The 25968-nt window shown below is 38.4% G+C and overlaps 1 protein-coding gene across 7 annotated transcripts in view; it reads left to right on the plus strand.

The window, feature by feature from the left end:
* Positions 1-25968, plus strand: part of diaph2 (diaphanous-related formin 2) — a 400637-nt gene that overhangs the window by 80215 nt on the left and 294454 nt on the right. For all 7 annotated transcript variants that reach the window (XM_055224546.1, XM_055224547.1, XM_055224551.1 and 4 more), the window contains 9 exons: positions 4693-4767; positions 4846-4915; positions 5821-5957; positions 8907-9015; positions 13006-13116; positions 14609-14721; positions 19357-19473; positions 23952-24070; positions 25334-25398. In XM_055224546.1, coding sequence (XP_055080521.1) covers positions 4693-4767; positions 4846-4915; positions 5821-5957; positions 8907-9015; positions 13006-13116; positions 14609-14721; positions 19357-19473; positions 23952-24070; positions 25334-25398 — 916 coding nt within the window. The remainder of the gene's footprint in view (positions 1-4692; positions 4768-4845; positions 4916-5820; positions 5958-8906; positions 9016-13005; positions 13117-14608; positions 14722-19356; positions 19474-23951; positions 24071-25333; positions 25399-25968) is intronic.

Consider the following 25968-nt stretch of genomic DNA (forward strand, 5'->3'; position numbering starts at 1 on the left):
GAACATAACTGGACGACTGAGGGATTACACAGATAACAAAGGCTGCATAGTAATATAAAAGAAAGTACTATGATTTAATGTTGAAAATGACATTCTACTGTCTAAATAGAGGGTGTTTTGTATCATCATTGTGGTATCAGAATTGGTATTGAGGGTATTCCTTAGTATTGTGACAACATTAACCTCTAATTCAGTAATTCAAATATCGTGATGATGATTTTTAACTGCACGGTATATATAAGCTTGCCTATTAGTACCTCCATTCCTCACAGGGCAACAAATTATAGGAAATTCTCGCAGCCTCCCAACTGTCTGAATCGCTATTTCATTTCATTCCATTACTAGGAGCGGTAATGGAAAAATGGCCATTTGATTTACTACCATGGCGTGCAAGATTTGACATCCTGCAGGTACAGATAGGAGGAAGCAGGAAAAGGCACAAGATGTCCAAAAACCTTAACCTGACAAGACCCTGAAATATATTGAGGATGTGGCTGCAGTCAAAAGTGGAGGTAATTTTTGCAAACTATAAACGGCTGGTGTGTATCTAAAACGGTAGAATCTAAGGTGACATCCAGGTCGCTGCTCTGTCAATCGTCAAGGAGAAACGAAAAAGACAAATCACGTTGTCAAGATTAACGCTTCATGTTCCCAGTTGAAAGATATAAATTCTAAACCTTACACGTGTGTTATGTCTGCTTCGTACTATCAATCACCTTTAGCAAAGCCTTTACTCGAGTTTAAAGGCGAACTATGTAACTTTTCTTGTAAACTTGTGTCTCCATGAAGATGTTAGTGCTTTGCAAGGAATGTTCCACAGTATGACATTAAACAGATCTATCTTGCATTTATCTTGCTGGTGTTTTTATTGCAAAAATACCTTAAAAAACATGCATTTTTATTGCAATATTTTGCAATATTTTTAATGCAATAAAACCTCCATGGAAACCAGCTGGTGACAGGCTCTCCACCAGAAAAGTTACATAGTACCCCTTTTAATATGCTGCAATTATTATGACTCCATCTTTTAGGCATTTCCAGAGACCTGCAGATTTGTAGCTTGGGATTCACTGACATCCTCGTCCTTAAAGGCAGTGAAAACATTTTGGCACACATAAGTGTCCTCCAGGTCGGGTATATTTTAAGATTTCTCTTTATTACAGTTTATGACGCCATCTGTTCACCTCCAGGAAAACCCCAGCTCTCATAGTCGCTCGCGCTCTGGGACACAAAACCTTAATTGCACAATATTCACACTGGTCAAGTAGAAAATCCGTTTTGTTTTTGCTTTTTACTATTTCAAATTACTGGGACACAATAGTGCTCAGGGATATGTAGACCTGTCATGATAACACATTTTAAAGCACAATATATTGCTACAGAGAAATGTTGCTATAAACGATAATATTGAAACTTTTAATGCCACTAATTAAAATTTAAATAATGCAAGAGGATTCCAATAAACCATTTTTAAATAGACTGGTCCATTAAAAGACATGAGCTGCAGCAAATAAATAGAATGTACCAATAATTAGCCATAAAAGGGGCAAATTCACCTCTCTACAGCTCAAATCGTATCATATTACAATAAAAATACCCCAAATCTCCCACTTTTACAAAGAAAAAGTACCCAAAACATATTGTCCCAGCTTCATATATTGAAAGAAAAGTCAATATGTTGATTATTATGAGAGACCAAGGGATATGACATATTGACCAATCTTGATTTTAATTTTTATTGTCTTTATCTAACAAATAAAAACTGTCATTACATTCTTTTAACCAGCACAATCTGACACAAAGTCTAAATTTTGCACCAAACCACATGCTTTTATTAACAAAGGATTGGCTATAGACCTCTTGATTAAAAAAGACCAAAGCATATCAGCACATTTTTATCTCAGCCCTTTAACACAGTATCAGTTACACGTTTGCAATCAGGCATCTGAACAGTTTCAATCATAATTTACTACCACAGGTGTTAGAAATAATCGCGTCATAATAGCTGTTGCTGTATTACTTTTTACTTTGACAATGTTTAAACCCGGGCTCAAAACTGTTCTGTTTAGCTGTGCATAGGACTGAATGTTTTTTATACTGCTCTCTTCTCTTTTAATGTTAATTTTATGGTGATTATTTATATTTTGATTTGTTTGTATTGCAGTTCTAGTCTTGCCCGACACATTAATATAACATTTTAGTGCTACGTATGTTTGCCTATTGCGCTTTTTACTTTTTTCTTTTATCATTGGCAGATATGAAGTAATTGCTTTCCAAGTCTACTGATCATATATTTGTACTTTCCATAGGCCTTTTTTTGTTAACAGTAAAAATCAAACTGCACCACAACAAGTGCATTTGCTATATTGAAGATGTGACATCAAGAAAAGTGCGGTTCTATTTTCTGCCATTGAATGTTATGGCTACTGAATTGATCAAAGTATAAAGTAGCGTTGTGTTTGTGGTAAGTCATTACCATGGCGATGGAGGAGTGTTGGATTTCGGGACCTGATGCCTGGTAAGCTTTGTCATATAACGCTGTGGAGCCACTGCTGACAGTTGTAAGTCTGTGAAATACAATATGTAAGACTCATTATGGATATGATTATCTCCCATCTCAATACAATTTATTAATCCGGTCCAGTTATTTTGTGTGGCTTTTTACTGTACAGGTTGCAATTGAATGAACCCCTAAAATCATGAATCGCTATTTTAAGTTTAGGTGTGGGCACTGTATTTTCAGTGAGGGACTATTGCCTTGGGAAGATTTGTGCTACTTCTGGTTGTATCAGTTTTTAGAACTTTGATTTTTTTCACTGGGCTTCCTTTGTGTTTTTGTGCCTTTAGCTATGTAGACTTAACGCATAGAGTCGAGCTGGAGAAAAAAATGTAGTTGGTAAATTTCACTGTGGCAGAATGACAACATTATGGATCTACAGAAGTTGTTTGCTAACATTTGTTAAGGCTAAAACTACATTATGTTTGTGTTTATATACTTTTAATGAGTGTTTTCAGTAAACATACTCTAGCAAAGCTGACGACATTAGCTTTTCGTGCGTGAGTTTCACAGCAGTTAGCATGACGACAGGGTAATTGCATTAGCAGGGAGTAATAACACAAAATATAAAACATGAAACTGCCTTCCTCAGACTGGCCATGAATTTTTCATTTTGCCTGCGGAATATACATGATTGCAGAAAGTAACACAATTTGGTGGCACTTAACCAGAGGATTATAGCCATCAATATTAGATGAACAAGTTCTCCCGCAAGTTAATGAAATCCTTGGATTCATGCTCACATTATGAGAAAAGACTAATCAAAGAGGATTTCTGCGTATCACTCTTGTATTTGTTAAGTTGCATCATCATATATCACATAAAACTCCACATCGGTATTGGACATAATAACAGCGGTTTGTGAAGAAACTTATATTTTACATTATTGACACCATTATTTACAAACTACTAGAATTTTGAAATTATAGTTTGTGATCCCCCGCCGCTTGGTTAAGGTCGCACAACTTTCTCCTCTTTTGTCTGGCTGCCTGATAAACAACATTCCATTTCAGGAATATTAGTTCTTCCTACTCTCTAAAGACTTGTTGTCAATATTTAAATGCATAAACAATGTGAGACTTCGGCTTCACAGAATTATGCTCTCTCAGCCATGACGTGCTATTCTCCTCTGCATCACAAGTGCCTGATGGGGTAGACTGGCAAAATAAACTTCCTATATAGACATCAGCAAAAACATCTCCGCGACACGCATTTATGAATTTGAAATATGGTTTCTGGAGAAATATAAAGATAATATGACAAAGCATACATCACTTCCTTTCCCAATCTCAACATAATGTAATTTGAGCAATGGTTATGAAGTAGGCTGTCGATGTACTAGTTATATCATATCAATAGACTTAAATCGCCTTCCTCTTTTGCTCCAGGCTGAATGCATCTCTAATTGAGGGTCTCTTCTGCATGATGAAGTCAATACAAATGCCTTTAATACAGCGCACATTACAGTTTAAGATGACTGTTGAGGAGGCTGCTAGATCATAAGCGTATGACGGTCTAATGTTTGCAAATTGGCCTATCCATTTTGTATTATTGACAGTCAGAGGCTTGAAAAACAAGTAATGCTAATGACATAATGTAGCTGTGACCCCCCGCTAGCACTTTCTAGGCCTGGCTCAGACAAAAAGCCTCATCCGCACTGGATCATTTGCCGTCTCCCAATATGCTGTGGTTTATAGCCAATTATCTCTCCCGATCCTTTATTGATCACTGTGTTATCTTTCTTGCATTGCTTAATCTTTTGGCACCGGGAACATAGCGCCGCGCGTAATGGGGAAGGGAGAGAGTGTAGGGGGGCCGGCGAAGAGCTCAGTGCATGGCAGAGCTGGTTAAGATGGATGGATGTTCATTTGCTTGTAAATGGGTACAGTTTAAATTTAAGTAGGCTCAATGTATTCAGCATTGTGGAGGGCAGAAGTGTTTTGCGATTTGCAGTGCTCATTGTTAGGATTAAAAAGCGCAAACAGTCCATTTATCCAAGTGAGTGCTGAACCCGGAGTGTTAGTTCGAATGAGGAATTTCGACAAAAGTTATTATAAAGTAGTTAGCATATTGTTTATTCGGCAGCTCAAATGCAATATGTTCAGAGACTAAATTATTTGGCGTCTGTTTTCCAGCTGGGTGAACAACTTCGGTCATGAGGGGCTCGGTCTTCTTCTTGAAGCCTTGGAGAAGCTTTTGGACAAGAAACAGTAAGTTTAATGATATTGTCTGTTGATGACTGTATGTTGTTGACATTTGAATAATGGAAATCTATTCCTATTTTTCAGGCAAGAACCCATTGATAAACGGAACCAACACAAACTGATTCAGTGCTTGAAGGCTTTTATGAACAATAAGGTTTGTATTAGGCAAATGTGCATTACTTCCTGCATTATTAATTTTGCTTTAGGGCTGCACAGCGCAAGAAAAACATGACATACATAAAAGACAACTCTATCAATACACTAGACCTTTAGTACCTAATAAAAATGCGTATATTATTTGTGATAATTTTGTGGAAAATAAAACATTGGATGAATACATTTTAGTACCTCAGTGACTGTCAGGATATATGTATATAGCCTTACACACATTTTGGTTGGATATGACCATGGCTTTGTTGAGCCATGGTCACTATAATAGACATAATGTTACTCATAATGTTAGGGCAATTCCAGTGTTGATTGTGTAACTGCTCGTGGTGTTTTATACAACCCACTTTGAACCAAATATTAATACAAATGTATTACACATTTCAAAATCAAATATTTGCTTTAAAAAGAAGGTTACGTTCAAAAGATAAAAAAGAAAAAAAAATCACAGCTTCTTTTCATGCTCAGTTGCACCTCGACTGACCATAGCTCATTTGAATCAGGTAGAGACAGCACTACTATAATGGGACATTAAATGGAAGCTAATTTTACCATTTCATGCCCACTGCTTCAGATCTTTTAATTATCTTTTTGGGGGGGGAAGTCTGGCTCATTTTTCAAAAGTAGCACATATTTCAAAGACAGATAAGCGCTTGATGTTGGTGCCCTGAGATAATCCCTACACGTGGACATTTCCGCTTTTTCTCTTTCACTTAGACTAAAAGGTACAGACGCACATAAGTATTCATCCCAGCAGTCCTGTCCTCAATTGAAATAATTCATCATTCTCTCTCTGTTTTCTCCTATGGCCTTGTCCCTTTCTAAAAAGCAAATTAAGGCTAACTATACCGTACCTTCAGAGCTTTAGAGTTGCCTCTGTTCTCTTTGCAGTATGGGCTGCAAAGGATCCTGGGAGATGAGCGCAGTTTGCTGCTGCTGGCCCGAGCCATTGACCCCAAACAGACCAACATGATGACCGAGATAGTCAAAATCCTCTCAGCGTTCTGTATCATCGGAGAGGAGAATATGTGAGTTCAATCACTGCATGTTTAATTCAAATCTGTCACTCATCTTTTCTTTGGGTGTTGTGTTTGGTGATCTTTTGGGGAATTAAACAAAGGACTTAAGTTGTAAATCAATCAAAAAAAACAAAATTTAACTATCTTAAAAATATGAAAAAACAGAACCAGTAGCAGTCCAAACTTATTCCTTACTTTCTTAGTATTTTGATTACTGCAAAGAGTTTACAGTGCATTTCACCACTTTCAGAGGCCGGAGCAGTAATGCCAACAACCACTAGCATGATAACAGCACTCTAGCCTTAGTTTCTTGGTGTGCAAATGATAACTAGACGAAGAAGGCATGCAGTGACTTGTTGACTGTAAGAGCTGCTTTTACAAATATATCTTTACTGACAATCTTTACTTTATTACATGAAAAAAATATGGTGAAGCTCCTTTCAGGAATTGGTTTTAGTATTCTAACTACTGATAAATTTCATATTCAAAATAAACTTCATCTGTCTGTTTTGCAGCACACATTAAAAGTTAGATTGTTTACTGCTAAAAAAGTTCAGTTAACAACCACTGATACTGCTGCTTCCGGATACAATATCAAAGCCCCAATTTTGTTCCAAAAGGCCAAAGTAATGATGGGAAGCTCTGATGTGTCTGCACTCCGTTTAATGTTGCGCAATGTTGTGTCGCGACGTGGGGGATAAGAGACCGCTGCTTTGTGTAAACACTAGAATCTCAGTCTCCTCCCACTGTGCAGCATGTGCTATCAGTGAGCCCACACCACATGCACACACTATCCCCACTGCGAACATACGGACTACAGGTGACGCCTCAGCGCTATAGGAATCTGACAGTGCACACAATGTGCTTTAGCAGGTTTAATGTGCCGGACGAGCCCATCGTAGTTTGCTGCTGACACACCGACGGCCCGACAGCTTATAAATTGGATTTAGGGGAGTGTTTTTATTGTTTCCCACAAGGCCAGAGTAGAATAACAATAGCACTTCAAAGACAGTCCATATGTAATGTTGGAAATAAACAAAGCTGGTGGCTGTGGCGGAGGAATGGAGTTCAGCGGTGTTCCTCACATATTTGACCATCTAAATAGGCCTTTATGGTTGTTGTTTTGCCCCTTGCTGTGACAGGCCATGCTTTCTAAAATCATTTTCCAGTTTCTGAATATCAAGCAGTGCAAATTATACAGTGGAATTATTCAATATATTCCAACAACAATTTAATGTACTGTTTTCAAAAGTAGATAAAACATGGTGGTTGCGTCTATTATAATATGATTTATAATTCAATAGCTGGTGACATTCTGAACCTGCCATAATGGAAATGCAGTGGTTACCAAAATATATATAGCCTATGAGCTTTCTCTTTCCAGTGTGCTTTTTTTTAAAGTAGTGAGTGGCTTTGAGTGAAGGTGGAAAAGTGCTATAAAAAATGTAACTATTTAATATTAGTAGATTTATTTTATTACTATTTAGCAGGATTAAATAATAATATTGCCCTCACTGTGATAATTTATGCCAAATACACAAAATGTTGTTTATCAGTTGCAGACTGCTATTTTAAGTGCTCCTGTCATTTTCACTCGCACTACTAAAGACCTGAGTTGAAGCAGACATGAGCATCTTTTACACGATCACAGGCTTCTATTAAAATATACATTTCCTTTAAAAAAGAAAAAGAAAAACAGGGCCACTAAAACATCTTAGGTGTCACTTGTGCAGCTCTGAAATGCCTTTGGTGTTTGACGTTGTGTTGCCAGCTTGTGTTCTGTACCCACTTCAGTTGACAGGATCAAAAGGCAACGCGACAACTTAAGCAGATCTATCTGAGCTTGTTTGAAGCCTCGCCTGAACTGCCTTTAAAGCTGCTCTTTAGAACTCCTGTGTTGTTTGTGACTCTCTCACCTCGATCACACAACCTGGACGCTACATACATCTCTATTCCAGCCATCTGGATGCACTGTTAGGCCACGGTTCTTAAGCACATGTTAGATTTTCTGATAGAAGATAAGCAAGTAATAGTCTGTGTCTCATTGTTATTCACATTATTTTTACCAGTAGCATCGCCGCTAAGGACCGAGCTGACCCAAATGTTTTGGTAGGGGAAACCGGAGCACCCAGAAGAAATCTATGCACACACATTAATGTAAACTCCACACAGAACTATTGTGCCTCATATATGCATGTTTCAACTTACTGTTTAAAGGTGACTTTAGTTGATTTAAAAAAATATATATTTATGTTTGAAATTGTTATTGCTAAGACAATAGAGCAAAATTATCATCACTCCTGTGGTTAATTCAATTTTGCATTTTACTAAACAATTTTATTTATTATTGTGCGTTATTTTTTAGTTCCCTAAAAACATACAGGACGTTGTACAGCATAGTTAAAATGATTGCTTTACGAAGGGCAGAACTTGCACACAGAATTATTGTTGACCGAAAGTGACACTATCTTGCGTCTTTTACAGCTCTATTTACATCAGTTTACTGTCTAAAAGCTGCAATCCTTTTACTTACACTGCCTTGAGCTGTTACTCAACTCTCATTTGTTAACTTCACAATAGTTTTGTTTGGACATTAATCCATCAGCCCTGATAATAATCTGCCATCTTTCTTCCCTCCAAACCATCTCTTCTCTGACACAGAAGCCATTTGCAATAAAAAAAAACAAAACAGTTTTTGTCTAGCTAGCATTACCTTAGTAACAAGCTCTATTAAGTCAATTTGGATGCCGGGGCAATAATGGAGACGACTGCATACAAAAAGATGGGGAGCATGTTTGTCAGTGTGGCCATGGGCTGGCAGACAAAGTGCCCACAGCGGCACAATGGCAGAAGAGATGCGTGTTATTTGGGCTAAAAGTTGGGAGTAAATGTCCTCTTGGCCGGGTGATAAAACTGTTTGTTGACAGTTGTGTTTGTCCACTCTATGTGTTCTTCCAGCTTGGATAAGATTCTCGCTGCCATGACGATTGCTGCAGAGAGGAACAATAAAGAGAGATTTGCCTCCATCGTGGAAGGGCTGGAAAATCACGAGGCCCAACAGCTTCAGGTGAGAAATTAAAACCCAAACATACTGCTGCGTTTGTTTGTATTTGTATGTATACTCGCTGTGCATTTATTACTCCCACCACTGCATTAGATTATCTCTCAAATGGAATGTGTCACAGTCTAGTATTAACCAGTATATGGTTTGTCCCTATACACACCTATACCTTCCTTAAAAGATTTGTTGACATTATAGTGACAACAACTGATATCATAAATCTATGGAGCTGTTTCCCATTGGTACCACAAACCAGAGAAAACAACCACACTGCAAAGAACTAATCCATTGCCAATATAATGCGAGACTTTATATGGCTTAGATTGCCTCTCAGAATCCCAGATCATCAATGTGGTTGTAAAAATACATAACATTAATTTCTTTTGGTACAACAATTCAGCTGTAAGCAAAAGGACAACTCAATGCAATAATCCGTACATACATTAGAACTTCACATTTTTATTAAAGTATCCAAGTTTTTAGCAAAAACATTGATGTATTTTTTTTTTTTTTTTTTTGCTAAAACTTCGAAAAGATGCATCCTTATTATGAGCGGGCTTGCATCTCCACAAACCTGACTCTTATTTGGCTTAGAGGAGGGCATTTATCTGCTTGTTTCCATGGAAATGTTGTTCCCTAGGCTGTAATCTTTAAGAGTATGGAATAAATCTGATGTATTTCCGTGGAAGTGTGGTTTTAACTTTCTATTTCCATGGAATCGTACAGGTGACATGCCATCTCCAGAAAGTTACACACTGTACCTTTAAGTATTTCAACCATAATGTGTTGTTAGTATCCCAGAATGATGCTTGTGATTTTAAAAAAATAACCATCTCCCTAAAATATCTTTGAACACAAAACATTTTAAGGCTTTCTTTCTATGTATTTACATTGACACAAAACAAAACCTACAAACTAATTTTAGAGTGCTTTCAGAAGGTTCAAAAAAGTTTTTAAAAATGGGGAAAAATTTGATTTAGTTAATTATATGCGTTTTAAAATCGATGCAGACACAGCCTAATCGGAGCCATTGACAGATAGTACGTCTTGCATTTTAAGCCACCTCCTCTACCGCACAAATGTTCGCACTATAAATCAAAGTCGAATTGTTTGTCAGGCACAATGGATGGAAACCTGCCCACAATCCTCCAGCACTTACCCAGAATTCCATAATTTCATAAAGCGCAGTTTGATTCCAAGGAAAATTAGTATTGGCACCATGCGGGCCATTGTCGCTCTCACTCTCTGTCTATGTCTTTGTTTTGCCTGCACTATTCTTCTGCTCTTTTGCTTCCTCTATTTCCCTGCCCCACAATCGCTCTTCCGCCGGGTTGGTTTGCGATTGCCGCGTGTTTGAAATGCACCCACAGTTTTCATCTCTACCGTTTTAATCAAAAAAACACCTGGTTCATTGAGCTCTACTGAACTTCCCCTTTTCCCATTGAGAACACCCGAGCAATGATAATAAGCCATTGCGAGATGTTGATGTCCTCTAAGCTTTTTGTCCTTTTTTATAACTCTCTTTCTTCACTTTTTTACAAACTCCAATCCCTTTTTTTCTTTCTGTGCGGCTGTCAAGTTTAGTCCCGGAGGAGTTAGTGTGAAAGGCCAGCTTGAGCACTGTACCTTCCCTTTTTCAACAAGATTCTTCTCAAGTAGAGGAAAAAAACTACACTTTGCCCTCAAAACACCACTTAAACATGTTTTTGGGAAGGAAATTACTTTAGGAATTGCTTTTTTAACTAGTGGGGAAGTAAGTTGTGAAAGAAACTGATGAGGCGAGAGGGAAACCGGAAAGTGCCGTAGATATTCTTTTATTTGGAGGCACTTGTTTCTCCTTAAAATTTTGCTCTTAATGAAATGAAGAGCTGCTAATTGTGAACTAAATAAAAAACGTGTCGCTAGTGCAGGAGTAAATTAATAGACGCTTCACCCAAAAACAGACACGAGTGGTAAATGCATTTCTTCTAGAGGTACTATGCAAAATGATACTTTTTGGAGCTTTCTATCATGTTATAATGTTGTTCCCCTCATAAAAAAATAAAATAAAACCATGCCTGAAGAGGTTTTAAATGTCATCCAAGCATCTTTGAGTAATCTTGCGACCTCTCCTGGGCACTATTTGGACCCTCCTTTCGGTTAATAGTACGATCCTGTCCAAGCAGAGCCGGATCTTCCTATAAACAGACTACGCAAGTCCTAATCGTCTACATGTAGTTACGACAAAACTGGGCCCTGATTTGTCTTAAATATCACTTTCTTATTGAGTGTGCTGTATAATACAAATGTGTTGTACAATACAGCACACTACACTCGACCCCTCCCTCCTCCCTCACTCATAAACACATCTCAGCGACAGCACGAGGACACAAGGACAGCATAATGTGAGTTTACTACACGTGTGTCTGTTGTCTTGAATTTGCCTCATGCAAAGGGGTTACTCTTGATCATGAGAGAAACTTTTCCCTTTGCAAATAATACACTACAACTTCACAAACCTGATGCGATGTGCAGTAACACTCAGATGGAAGAGTGACTTACAGTGTTGTTTTTGGCAAATATAGCTTTTTCAAAACAAGAAAGGATAACATGGTTATCTAAATATGTTAGGTGTAAACAAATAATACTACATAGAAGTGTAATATACCCCCTTTAATGTGATGAAAATACAGTTGGTGATGTGACTTCAAATCTGTCCCAGCAGTGCCACTTTTAATTACAACATTTAAGCTATAGCACCATGGAAAGCTCTGTGCAATCCCATACAATAGACTATGCCCTGTTGCGAGCAAACCTATACACTCAGGTGCTTTTGATGTAGACATCAATCTAAACTATATGCACTAGAACAAACAGAATTTTTCATGAACACCACTGTATCAGCACTCTCATAAATCCAGTGAAGACATAGGGGGTTCCTTTATGTAGCCACTGTTTATGTAAGGCTCTTGTGGGGACTATAAAATGTTTAGGGTTTTGCTTGAAGAAATTTTGTTTTTTCCAACATGGAGAACTTAGTGGCTAGAAATAGTGGCTGTGACGTGTTCACTGCTGCTGGGCTCCCCAGGAGAATATGTCCTACTTTTGAATGGAAACTTGCTAGTACACTTGCTCTGCTCTTAAATTTATTCTGTAAGTATATTTTTATTATGAATTTTACCATAAAGCTCAAAAAGGCAGCACCATGATCATATATTATTAAGAATGTAAAAATCGTCAGTACAGAGCAATCAGCTATTTGCACATTTGCGTAGTAGGAAACTGCTTTGACTTTATCCTCCCAAACCTAATCCAACACATGCTCAATAGGTAAAAATCTTCCAGTTAAGGTATTTCTGACAAAACCTAGCTCAAGATCTGGAGAAGAGTCCGCCAAGTTGTTCCAGTGGTATTGAAGAATGGGTCAAATGCAGAGGACACATTTCCCTACAGGGACAGAGTGTACCATAACTTTTATCTAGCTTTAGATTTTTGAGTGATTAATAAACTCAAAATAGACTCATCTACAAGCTTCTACATAGACTCTACATTGTTATTTTGAAACATTGCATCATGCTTGACGAAAATATTGGTAAAAAAAAATAAGACAATCTCATAAAGCACACACCATCTGGAATGCTCCTAGAAATAACCCACACAATCCAATAGCAGAGGGTCAAGGTTTGCACATGGTGCATGGGAATCCCTCAGCCCGCTATCGATTGTCTGTCAAAGGAAAAGTGTCTTATCCATGCTGTGCTCCCCAGAAACACCTTACACCTCATTATGATTCATCAGCGATTTTGCTCTACCGGTACACACACAATCACACAACCACCAACACACATGGAAGCTGTTGTCTTACCTTTAAATCCATCTATAATGCACCACAGGCATTTTATCCTACCATTTCTAATCAATTCTAATTGCTTTTGTCTGTACCATTGATTACGTAATGTATAATTGACAACGAGACAAACATTTCTGGTCTTCTGTTGCTGTCTGTTGACACCGCAGGTCGCCTGTATGCAGCTGATCAATGCCCTGGTCACTTCCCCTGATGACCTCGACTTCCGGATACACTTACGGAATGAATTCCTAAGATGCGGCCTCAAGAAGATCCTGCCGGTGAGTTCACAGTGTACCAGACACACATGTTTCATCATCATTCTCTCTGTTTTGAATAGGGTTGTACAATCATATTTTAATTGTGATTGATTCAGTCATTTCAATTATATGCAGCCTTTATAATGGATAGGTCTACAGTCAGTAAAAGTATTTGGTTTGGAGCAGAATTCAGACTTAAATGACACATATGAAGTTGGCACACTAAATATGCAGTATAGTATTAAGTATGATTCATGTTGGGCCCAATTTAAAAGGAAAGTTATAGGTTACTTTTGTTTTTCTTAAATCTGTTAATTTCTAAAAACTATAAACAGCAGCAGGTTCTCTGATACTGTTTGTAAAATGTAAAAAAACAAAAAAAAACAAAAAAAAGCCACGTAATAATAGCATTAGAATTAGTTGTGAAACATCATATGGAATTTTCCTTAGTCACTCACTAGACAATAAAAATAGTCCTTCATCTTATTAAATTGAACATTCAAGTGTTTGATGAGATGACTAGTGAACACTCAAATCCTTCACTGGTTTATAGTATCAACATACTTACTTATACTGAGATCACAATGTAACGGTAACAAACATCCATCATCGGCTGGCACGTTGTTTCATTGCTTCTCCTTAAGGAATAACAGTAGTAGCACTCACTTGTCAAGTACTGTCAAATATGCAGGTGTTTTATGTCACAGTTGTACAGGTTCTTGTGGGATCATTAGCATCGCAGTGACACTTCTTCACAGGGGGAGCTCCGACTCATCAGTCAGCCCCTCATTTGCAGCAAGAGGGCCGAACGTGTCACCAAGCCACTTGTTAATAAGTCATCCCATCTGCTCCTGTTGATTATTACCGCCATTACTTTAATTAGCTTAAAATCTGCCCGCTCCGGTATAGGTCTGTCATTTATAAATGTTCAAAGTGACACTCTTTCATCAAATGCCGCTCCCTCGTCAGTGTAGCCAAAGATAAACTCAACTTCAGATGATGCATTTGGCTCACTATGCTCACACCGTGGCCTTTTTCTTCATGTTGTGGCATAGAGGTACCTCCCTTTCTAGCTGGGGTTGCTCAAGACAGATGGTGAGACCAAAAAAACGGCCGTGGGTGATTGATACCTGCAGAAATTGGGTTACATTTGGCCCTGTCTCCATCTGTAAAATGCTCCGCTGGTGATTCATCGAGCGCTGGTAAAGAGCACTACCGGAGCCCCTTGTGGCAGAACAGGTGTGCAGAAATTGGTACTGTCTGGGACGCCTGCAGAGAGGGTTCACCGTGTCTCACATCCCAGTTTTCGGGACAGCTGTAAAAAGAACTAGCTAATATCTTGTCCTTAACTGTTGAACCATTAGTAGTATCAGTATTATACATTATTACATATGTACGTTTCCTCAAAGACGTTTCCTCGAAGACTATATAGCTAAAAAACTGACCTTCTACAATGTATAACTATATATCCTGTTCTAAATCACTGTGCAAATAATGTGTTTTCTGGCCGCAGGAGCTGAAAGAGACTGAGGAACTGGACATTCAGCTGAAGGTTTTCAATGAAAACAAGGAGGAGGACTCAATCGAACTCTCTCACCGGCTCGATGACATCCGCACTGAGATGGAATATCCTTTTGTCCCCTCACAGAATGAATAAACACAAAGGAGACCTGCAGCTCTAGCACTGAGTATGGATGAGTGTATATATTGTGAGTTTGGCCAAGGCTTTGCACAGTAAGCTCCTCATCACTTGGTTCATTAGTGGAGGATTTGAAGTCTCAGAGCGCATTATCGAACCTCATCTCTGACCAGGTCTGTATAGGTAAATATTCAGTCATCATAACCTCCCACATGCCCACTCCTACTCATATAGGCCTTATGTTTTTCTTTTATGTTAAGTAGTTATGGGTAATGTATGAAAGGTATATGCCTACTTTATAGGGCTGAGGTGCTTTGGTTGATTCATTGATTGATGGTGTCTTAGTCGGCCAAATTTATTATTAGTCAACTAATTATTTCATTACCATTATAAGGAGTTAATATTATATGCAGAGCAGCAGAAGCTAGAGTTTTGAGAGTTACTGAACAATTTAATCTGCCTTTTCAGTGTTTTATTACTTCCCTGTAGTAGTTTTTGTGCCCCTAAGATCCTAATAATTTTGAGAGCTTCTGACAGCACCATGCCACACCCTATGTCCTATCAGAACAATCTAGTAATTTAAGCACAATATGAGATGAGTAAGATTCTACTGAACGCCGACAGATTCTTTACTTTTGGTAAAAGGAACAGTCATAGCAAATTATCTGCTCGTTAGGAAGCAGTGAAATGCCCATTAATTTTCATCCCAGATGCCCTTCCTTATAATTTTCTTTTTTTTTCTTAGTTTATTTCTCAACACTTAAATTTAACACATGTGTATCATTATTGTCTCACTATTTGTATGAGCTACAATTGTATAGTGAGGCAAAGGCACATTTCCAAACATTGCTAGCCTCCAGGCTCTACTGCAGTTCCTTCTCTTCTAGCACTTACCACGAACAGCGGCCTATTAAATGAATTTATGTGCAGTCATTTTTATGTTATACGGCCTCCGCTAATTAACTATTACGACTCTCAGTGTTACTTACTATTCCTTCAGACAGGTTGAATTCTCTCCTCCAGCCCCTTGTCCATTCAGCTCCAAATATGCAGAGTCGCAGTTAATAAGGTTCAAAGTAATTGAGTCCAAAGTTGGGGGGAACTTTGCGGAGCGTCCCAGAGTTGGAGCGTTTAATAATTCACAACTCTTCTCTGGGGCTATGTGGGATCGGCTGACACTGGGAGCAGTCCTACCAGAGGCTCACATTGTTATGCAGATGTTCATTCCCCATAACTCTCTTCTATTTTTTTCAATCATATCCCACAGTTCTTGAGCAAAAGGGGCGCAGTGAGTGACAGTTTGTGTTGACACATGTAGGTGATGAAGAGGAGGTTATCGGTGTGTGTGTGTGTGTGCGCGTGTGTGTGGGAGGAAGGAGGAGTGGTGAGAGAAGGGGGAGGAAAAAACTCAACCTGGATTAATGATGTGCTTGAGCAGGTTCACAAATGAGACTGCCTAATGTTTGTTTCCAAGGGCAAAGCTGTATTGATCAAAGAGCATGATTTGAATGTCCAGACTAGCCCCTTTGTTTTGGCAGACGGGGTCGCTAAAACTGCAAACTAAGAGTGGCTTCACACTTGTCCTTATTTGATCCTAATTTGAGCCCATTTTGGCCCTAATGTGGATTTTTTTTGGTCTGGGTCTAGTCCTTGTACAGTGGTGGTCTAGTACAGGTTTGGTTTCAGGTTCAGTAGTTGTAGTATTTGTACACGATGACAAAAAAAAATATAGTTCTTCTAAATTTTCTTGTTCATTTAGTCTGTTCCCTCCCTTATGAGTTGATATTGTGATTCTTCAAGTCAAAATATAATTGTAACAACTAGAAAATAATAATTGTGGGAATTGTGAGAAAGCAAAAATAAGGAATTTCAATCAAAAATGTATCTGTTCTCCAAAAATTATAGTGTTTTTTATCCTGTTTAACTTAACTCAAGCAGACAGAAACTCAAGTTACTGAAAGCTGGTCACACGTCAGAGATTGTGTGAATTTAAGGATTTCAATGCTGTTTGTTCGTAGTGTCAGTTGTGAATAATCATACAATTGTGGTGTAACACAAACATTTGATATCATGACATCCGCGTTGGTCACTGTGGTGCAGAAAAGTAGTTTTTGTTTCTGTTTTGGCTTTTCTTGGCTGGAGTTGGTTTTCTCTCTGCGACTGAGATATTCCTTTAGCCAAGGGCCTATAAAAACATTGTTTTAGATTCAACAACCAAGCCAATGTTGTTTTATTTGTCCCTCTCTTACAAACATAATCATAACACGGCAATACATGCTTTGAGATATTTCGCTAACAGGCTAACACACCAACAAATAACCCACACTGGTGACAGCATACATATTTCTCTAAAGGTAATATAAATGCTCTTGGGAAAATATCTCTTTCTCAACCAGTCCTATAGCCTTAAACAATGTGTGTATCCTTTTAGCCACCAAACCACCTGTGCATTGCATTTGTGCCTTGTTTCAAGTTCATAAATATTAACCTGAAGTTGCGCTTCTCCTCTGTGTCCAGTCTAGGTCCATGTGCTGGGGAGGCGACTCCGGGCCACTAATACATATTAATGGACTGTGCAATGGTGATTGATTGAGCCCACCGCTGACTGGCCTACATCATACTCCACTGCCACTCATGTTTATTCATTATTTGGAGAGAGAGAGAAACTCCAAGACAACCGAGGGAGAGAGAGAGGGAAAGAGAGGGAGTGGATGTCATCGTTCGGATTGGCATTCCACATTAGGTCCATGTCTGCAGCTTAGTGATAGATGGAGCTCGTTGGACACTTTCCCAGTCTGTGCGCCTTCTCATGTCCTCTCAAATGCTTCTGTGGTGAGGCTATAATTGAATCTCGTAGGATTGGTTATTCTCCCAGGCTTCACACTCGGCTAATACAGGAGGAGGGAAATGATACGTTAGAGAAAGCATGTATTCCCCAGCCCTCGCTCAGCTCTCGAAATTTGATATGGGATAGGAGTTTAATTACAGACATTGTTGGAATTAATAGGAAAAGTGTCAAACAGTATTTAAAAGAATTGATCGTCTCAAATTGCAGCGGCTGCAGATTGTTTGGAGTGGACGAGGAGTGGAGGAAGGGGAAAAGGAGTTAGGCAGAGGATTCTTTTATCCAGGAAATTAAATGAATTGCAATATAAGAGTTATTGACGTTCCTGCACAAAGCCTGTATTAATTCTTGATTGATGGAAATAGACAAATTACGTTAGGACACAAATGGTAATCAATACACGGTTTAACCTTGTTTGTCTGTTAACCGCACGCCGTATTACAAATAGAATAAAGGCGCAGCATACAGATTAACGGCGTTTTCATTCACCTTTTTGTTCTCTAAATATGTAGTACCTGACATATTAGATACAATACAGTAATTCAAGTGGAGTTGGCTACATTTACTTGAGTTACAGTCTAAACATAATTGTACTTCTTTTTTTTTTTTTTACTGTTACTTCTACTATAGGTAAGATATTTGCCAGTGTAACAGTACTCTTACTTAAGTACAAGTTTTAATTACTCCCCACCTTTAGTAAATCTAAAAAAAGTTCATGTTCTGATTGTTTTGTCTTTCCAGTTACATTATCGTCAAATTATATATTAGATATTCAGAAAGTTGTTTTTACTTGAGTAATAGTTTCCCCAAATACTTGTGTACTCTTACTTGAATATTTTTTTTGACCACTACTTTGTACTTCTACTTGAGTTATATTCTTTTGATATATTCATTTCTACATCAACAGTATAGTCTGATGAATGACTTTTGTTGCAACGTCTGCCAAGTATTGCACTTCCTATTTAAAAGACAGTCATACATTAATCGTCATTCATCTTCTCCAGTCTTAACAACTCACATGTCTGCTTAGTTTCCTTTTTAAGCTTGCATTTGAAAAGTTTCCACAATGCACCTCCATAGAGAAATCCCTCTTTTATATTTATATTAAAAAATAATCAGATCTGAGCTTACCTACCTCTTGTTTTAAACCCTTTGATTTCTTAAGCATACCATAGTTGTTGGAAGGTTCAAAATAACTCACCAGTGGTTTATGTCTGCAAGAATGACAAGCGAAATAGTACTTATTATTTTTTCAGTTTTAAACCATCAACGCCATCTTTCTGTCCTCTTGGGAAAGCCCAGACATATAATCAATACCCTTTGCAAATTTAATAATGCGAATCTTCCCTCTGTACTCAGGTCAGTTTCAGTTATAGTCAGGAACACAGGTAACATTTCTTATCCGCTGCTTTTTATTCTCGCCTTAAATCTTCAAACTACTGAGCTACTCGTGTAATTAATTTCCTGTATCTCGGAAAAGGCGCAGACTGACAGGTAAACCGCAGGGACTGTTCTTTATTGCCAATACACCTCCTCTTGTGAGGTGTTTACTGTGCGCTATGTTCCCCCGGAGAAAACGGATGAGACAAGTCACATTGCTTGTTTGCTTTGTACGCTGATGGCTGTCAGAAAAAAAGAGGTTAGGAACTGGGGAAATGAACTAGTCTCAAAGCACTGACTAATCAAGATACAACTGTCTTAATGTCTTGAGTATTGTATTAAAAAGTGTTGTTACTGTAATGCTGTTCAGTTGTTTTCCTTAATTCGCCCTCTTCACTGATATGGATGAGGTGTACCATCTCCTGTCCAACATGGTCAAAGACACGGCCTCAGAAACATACTTCCTGTCCATTCTACAGCATCTGCTACTCATCAGGAACGACTATTACATCAGGTAAGTACAAACACCAAAGCACTTTTCTGTTTGGTCTATTGTTTCATAAGCAGTTATTTTCAAATTTTCATGCAAAACGCAAAATTCTATAAAGTTTTGTTAAGATACTTTACTGTGTAATCAAGCCCAAATGAAAGACATCTGAAAATCTCACAATGGAAATGATAAGTAGCGGTTTTCTTTCAGATATTGCCGAAGCAAATTCCTAGTTTGTGATTTTTTTGTTGTTTTGTTTTCACAATGGCGATAAAACTTTCCCAATTCTGATTCTTTGCAATGTAAAACTTTTATATGGTGTATTTAAATGATGCATTTTGTCTGATGGATGCCATTTGCCTCTATACGTAGCTAAATAGCTTTGTTGTGATCAAGGTACTAACCTGCTTTCTTGCTTTTTCTACAACGAGGTATCAACCTACTTATCCATTAATAAATATTAATACAAAAATATAAAGTAAATAAGGAAAGTTTGATAGTTTACTGTGAAAAACAAAGTTTGAAAAAGTTAACTTTTAGTGCTTGTACGTGTGGACAGTATAGAGTAAACATACATTTTGTCCATTGCCTATACAATGAACAACTGCTGGAATAATAGTTTAGTCTTCTTACTTTGCGTCTAAAGAGTGAATCTGTCAGTCACTGGGCAGAAATGTAGCCACTTCTGTGAATGGAGTGACACTGATGAATCTACTGCTGTGTCAGACCTTTTTGCAGAAATAAGACATAAAAAGAAAGTTAGAAGACGGAGGGAGGATGAGAGCAAGAAGATGAATTTACCATAGACAAGTTGCTGTACCCTTGGAGTTATGAATAATGTATTCCTCATCTATTCGGGGGGAAGTGAGAAATAGAATTCACATTAACCAGCCACTACAGGCACATCCACCCCAACTCCGCTGTCCATGTACCCCGCTGTAAGCCAGCAATATGAGGGATCAGGCCTCATAAAAAATGGGCTTCTTTAAAAGATATGTTTTTGAAATACATTTTTCTTGCCACCACCATCGTGAATACGCAGAGAAGGCAGCACATGCACACACCCAAACATTAACCCCAGAAATGCTGTCTAAGTGAAGCTCTTTATTTCCCATACATCACTGCTCCAAGCTCTGTGGGGAGGAGAGGTGCTGCACTACATACAGTACATGCAGCTGATCCTAATGCTTACCATCTATCTTTTTAGTGAAGGCTTGGCTCTCACAGTTTTCATGTTTTTTAGCATGTAGCCTTTAGCTTGTGTAATGCTAAGTGTTTATTCAAGATTAATTAGCCACTAAACTTGAAGCAGCCCAACAGTTTATAGATCTTGCATGACTTTCACATGTTAATTTCAGAGTGCACTATGTAACTTTTCTGGTGGAAGGTACGCCACCTGTTTTTTTTTTTAGTCCGGAAGTGTTCCACGGTATGGCATTAAGCATATCTATCTCCAGGGTGACAAGCAGGTGACACCTCCAGGCAGATTTACATATCAGATCCGTAAAGAGGAATCCCTACTCACAACAAGAATGCTTATTTCTCGGGGTGTTTTTGAGCAATAAAAACACGCATCATGAAATAAGTGCATGATAGATATTCCAATGCGATACCATGGGACGTTCCAGGCAAAGCAATGACCTCTTCATTGAAAACAACCACCAAAAACACCCAAAAGTTAGAGCGCACCTCTAAGTTTTCTTTATTAGTTACAATTTCCTGGATTGAGTTGCTTTCTGATTTGCTTATAGACCACACCACATTCTGCAAATACGTACCCTCTTTGATGGGGCGTATTTCTATATGTTGCCAATAGTCAATAGACAAAAGTGGTGAAGCTCTCAAAAGCCATGTTTATTTCATGCTGTTTTCTTGTTGCTTAGCCAACATAGGATGCGGTTGGCAGTTGCGATGAGAAAAGTGTGTTTGAAAAGATAGCATTTGAATAGGCAGGTTGAAGGAGCGCTATGTCATTTTGTATGTATGTAGGCTTGACAGCTTATTTAGTGATCAAAGAATGCAGAGGGTGTGTTTGTTAAGCTCGTTCCACCTCAAAAACCTGAGATTTATTTTGGGATTTTGATCACCTTAAGTAATCACCTTATGTCAAGTGAACTAGACAAACAATATAACGCTGTTTGCACAATGCTGCACAAACAAACTGCTTTAGCTCCTAGTGTCATTTCTCCAACACAACATTTGCTCTGGTTTTCCCCCCTCTAGGGCTCGGTTTATTTTTGATAATTAATCTCTCTCTGCAAGCCTAATGAATGGGAGCACATCAAACCCACCCCATAAATATAGCGCCGATCTGCTCTTTTGGCGCCCGGTGATATGGGGATTACACTGGCTATGTGGAGCAGGCCTGGATCAAGTGACTGCGGTTGCTCTGCTGAACTACGAGCAGAAATGTAAAAAAAAAATAAAATAAGGTAGTGATGCAGGGGACATATGTTTGCTTCGGGAGCCCGGCCCTGCCCACCGCGGAAGAGCCGGCTGACAGTTCTGGGTCACTCTCTCCAGCGCAACTTATCTCCACCCAGCTCCTATCTGGCTCTGCGATGGCGGAGGATGGAGGACGAAGGAAAAATAGGGCGGCTTATTGAGATAATAATGCAGTGTACATTGGTGACAGTTGTAAGCCGAGTGGCACAGTGCTTAAGCGTGCCAGGGCGCCGTGTGAGCTCTCGCCGCCTCGTTCCAACCGGGAGTGGGCGAAAACGGCTAAAGCTTAATGTACACCATTTTATGCTTTCAAAAACACTGCACCTAGATGTTGGTTTTATTTGCTTTGGCGGAAAAATTGTTTGTTTTTCATGTTCCTGCTCACAGCATGGTAGGTTCTGTCCACCCACCACTATCAATAAACAGACTTTTTGATTTTAATGGGAACTGGCTAGAACCACACAATAAACTTGGATTCCGGTTATTAATAGTGTTGTCGAAAGTATCAATACCCAGATTCTAATCAATGCAAAAACTTGTAGCAAAATTAGATACTGACTTAAACAAAAAAAACAAAAACAAAACATGTATATGACAAAATTGTCTCTTTTTTGAATAGTTTAGGAATGGTCTTCATATATCAGAACCATAGACTGTATAAAGAAGTGGACTAAGTGAGTGGCTGTGACCTCGTAACGTTAAGCTCATCGAGGCTAGCAGTTATAAGGCTGAATCCGGAGCCAGGCTGTTGAACGTAACTCCCCTTCGCTTCCTCACCGCTGGTTTAGCAGGGATCAGACGCCTAGCAACGCTGTAAATCAAACCTGTTGCTAACGTTAGAGAGAGCAACCTCGGGGAAAGAAGGCTCCTGATTCGTCTGTTATTTTTGTTATTATCTTGATTTTTTTGACACAGTGGCGAAATAAAAACACCGGGATCATGTGAGCGGGTCAATATGAACATTTAAAGACAAAAATGACAAGGCTCACTGCAGAGGGGTGACAATTTCTCAACGTAAAGTCAATTGAAGCCAGAGTCAATGCTCATTTCCTATTTGAAACGTGATTACTTGCATGTTAGCTATGTCCATTTCCAGGTATATATAAAGTCTATTATCAGTCCACATGAAAATATAAATGAAACTATGATTAGTTTGTGTTTAAAACTACATTATATTGTCTAATTAATTATCATTGCTGTGTCACAAACTCGGTAAAGAGTATCAAACTTTTTCAATGGTATAGAAATTGAGCTTGAAATGTTTGCATCGTGATACTAGTTTTATTTTATTACATACCATTTTGTCCCCGAGGCTACTAGAAATAAGTACAACCACGGCTAATTAATACGTTTGTTTACTGACCGCATTCACAAATTAGAAAAAAGTTACTGCACACGTTAAGAATATTGAGGAAAATCAGTTAAAAGAGCTCCCGACTCACACAAGTTTGTCACAACACTGTAGGAGTCTAACTTACGGACAGTGTTGTGGTACCCACTCTCTCCCCTGGCATCTCTGCTTAAGGTGGCATTGTATTAGATAAATGTCACTTACTATTAAAGTTGATAATGTTACCGCGTAAAGGTCAAATACAAACCTGGGCACCGAGGTACGACTCCCCTGGCTGATTCACAAGGCTTGCTCTGTCACACTACTTAACTGGCTGACATGTTTTTCCAGTCATTGTGCTTTCAATTACACACATTACCCTGATTAGATTTACATTTAGATTTTTTTTTCCGTCTTCGCTAGTTCTAATTGGCAAAGACGATGGTAAATTAGGCAAAGGAGGGCGCATTCACCGTAACATTGGCTACAGTCCGTCACCTTGAAATGGCCAGCACAGACTTGGCTACCTATTAATCTGCTAATTTCATGATCGCATGTGAAGCAAGTGATGAAATGTAACGGGCTACCCTTTCTGACATGGCATTTTGTGACCTCTAGTTCAAATAAGAGAATAATTTGTGCTTAATTAGCCTGGTAGATTTTGTGTCCATCATACACTCCCGAGGCTTGTCTAATTGTCTGACTTTTTGTTTTTTGACCCCTGCAGGCCCCAGTATTACAAGGTTATAGAAGAATGTGCGTCTCAGATTGTCTTGCACCGCAGTGGAATGGATCCTGATTTTGGCTACAGTAAAAGACTGGATGTTGACTTCACTCATCTGATTGGTAAACCACATGCGATTTTTAATGTATAGGCTTACTTTTTTTTTCCAATTAACATATTTTCAAATTGTTAAAGAAATTTCACTAAATCAGCAGGGGCTTTATCATTAATAATACTAAAAATACATTTGATATTCAATGCGTCACAGTGACTTTCATTATCCTCCCACACTCCCAGGGTTTCATTGCCAAACACCTGTAGTGAGAAGACTCTTACCGTTGATTTATTATAAGATATAATTCAACGGTAAAACTTTTACTTTGTCTTATTGGAACTTAAAAAGAAAAGGCAAAGCGGAGTCAAAACCATCTTTTAACGCTGCGATGGTTTTTGCAGTTTTCTCTTCAAACATAGTAAAAAAAAACTCTATTAACATTATGTAAGTATGCACAGGTGACAGTTTAGTAACTTACCAACAAAGGGTCATTAAAAGTTTCTAAACCCATCCACAGAGGAAGAAGTTGGTGTCTTATTTTAAGCAAATTTGGTGTGAAAAAGAAAGTAGAGATTTTGGTTTGGCAAATTAACAGTTGTTAGATGCCTATTCCCACATCTGATATTCACAATGGAAACTCTGCTTGTATTTGATGTCTTCCTTCCTGTGTGTATTAAAATCAAATAAATCTGATTGATGTCTGTTGGAGCTCGATTTAAAATGGTGAACTGCCGCTGAATCACAAATGTGTGCAAATATTCAAATAAATACCAATTCCTGACCAGAATTCCTTTTGTGCCCCTAATTTTACAGTCTTAAAAATGTGAAGAACAGAGCTAGTTCATTTCATTTTGCAGTGTTCTAAAGTTTTTCCTCACTTACCTTATGCATTTCGAGCATCCTAATTACTTACTGTGATGAGTTTATAAGCACTTTTCACAAATTTCCAAGCGGACTCTTGCCGTCACAAGTGGGACAGGACAAATTTTGCTGACAGATATCTGGGAACAATTGAGTATAATGCCTTTAAGCAAAGAAAAAAAACATCTTCAAACTTCAGCCTAACCATACGTTTTCTGTTTGCTTGATTTACATTAAAAGGTCAAAAGTTAACCATGGATTTTATTGATTTAAACACACACAACCCATTATATTTTTACACAAACACTTCTACTTATTATGTTCAACAGCACCCCCTAAGCAAGCTATAGGTCAATAATGTTGCTAGTGTCTGCAACATGCATCAGTGAGCAAGACGGAGCTATTTGTGCACGCTTTGTAAATGCATTCTATTGAAATACATGTATCTGTGGTTTGCCTTGTCTTTTAGATCAGTGCGTGGATAAAGCACGGGTGGAGGAGAGCGAACAGAAAGCTGACGAGTACTCGAAAAAGGTACGGCATTAATCACTCCCAACAGCCCCTTGCACGTTGCCGGCTCCCATCAGGAAAGTTTTTTTTCTGCCTGTAAGATCCCAGACTAGCTATCGATTGTCCGATGCCCTGATCAATACCTGGCTGTGACGCTACATGATCCGTATCAACACTACAAGGATCAATGCCACCGGTCTGATGTATACAGCAAAGTTATGTGTAGGTGTTTTTGAGCCTGGCTTCCCATCGTTGTCTCAAGATATTTTGAGAAGGCAGGAAAGTTATGAGCTTTCTCTGTGTCTGTATTAAACTCCAAAGGGTTTTTATATCACTCAGTGCAAAAGTCAGTAAGCAGCTTTTATTCGTAGAGCAGGTTTAAGAAGTCAGCTCACAACGGGCTTTACAAAAATAAAGCAAGAAATTACAAAATAGGTTTAACCAATCAATCCATAAATCCATCCATGAATTAATAATGAAAAAAACAAAAACAAACAAAACAATTTCAGCAACAAAACTGTGATCAAAACAGATCAGGAAAGGCAAGCTTTTATCCCAATCCAAGAAAGAAGTCATGTATGAAATAAAGACAAC

Source organism: Periophthalmus magnuspinnatus, chromosome 10, assembly GCF_009829125.3.
Source record: "Periophthalmus magnuspinnatus isolate fPerMag1 chromosome 10, fPerMag1.2.pri, whole genome shotgun sequence".
Taxonomy (NCBI): domain Eukaryota; kingdom Metazoa; phylum Chordata; class Actinopteri; order Gobiiformes; family Gobiidae; genus Periophthalmus; species Periophthalmus magnuspinnatus.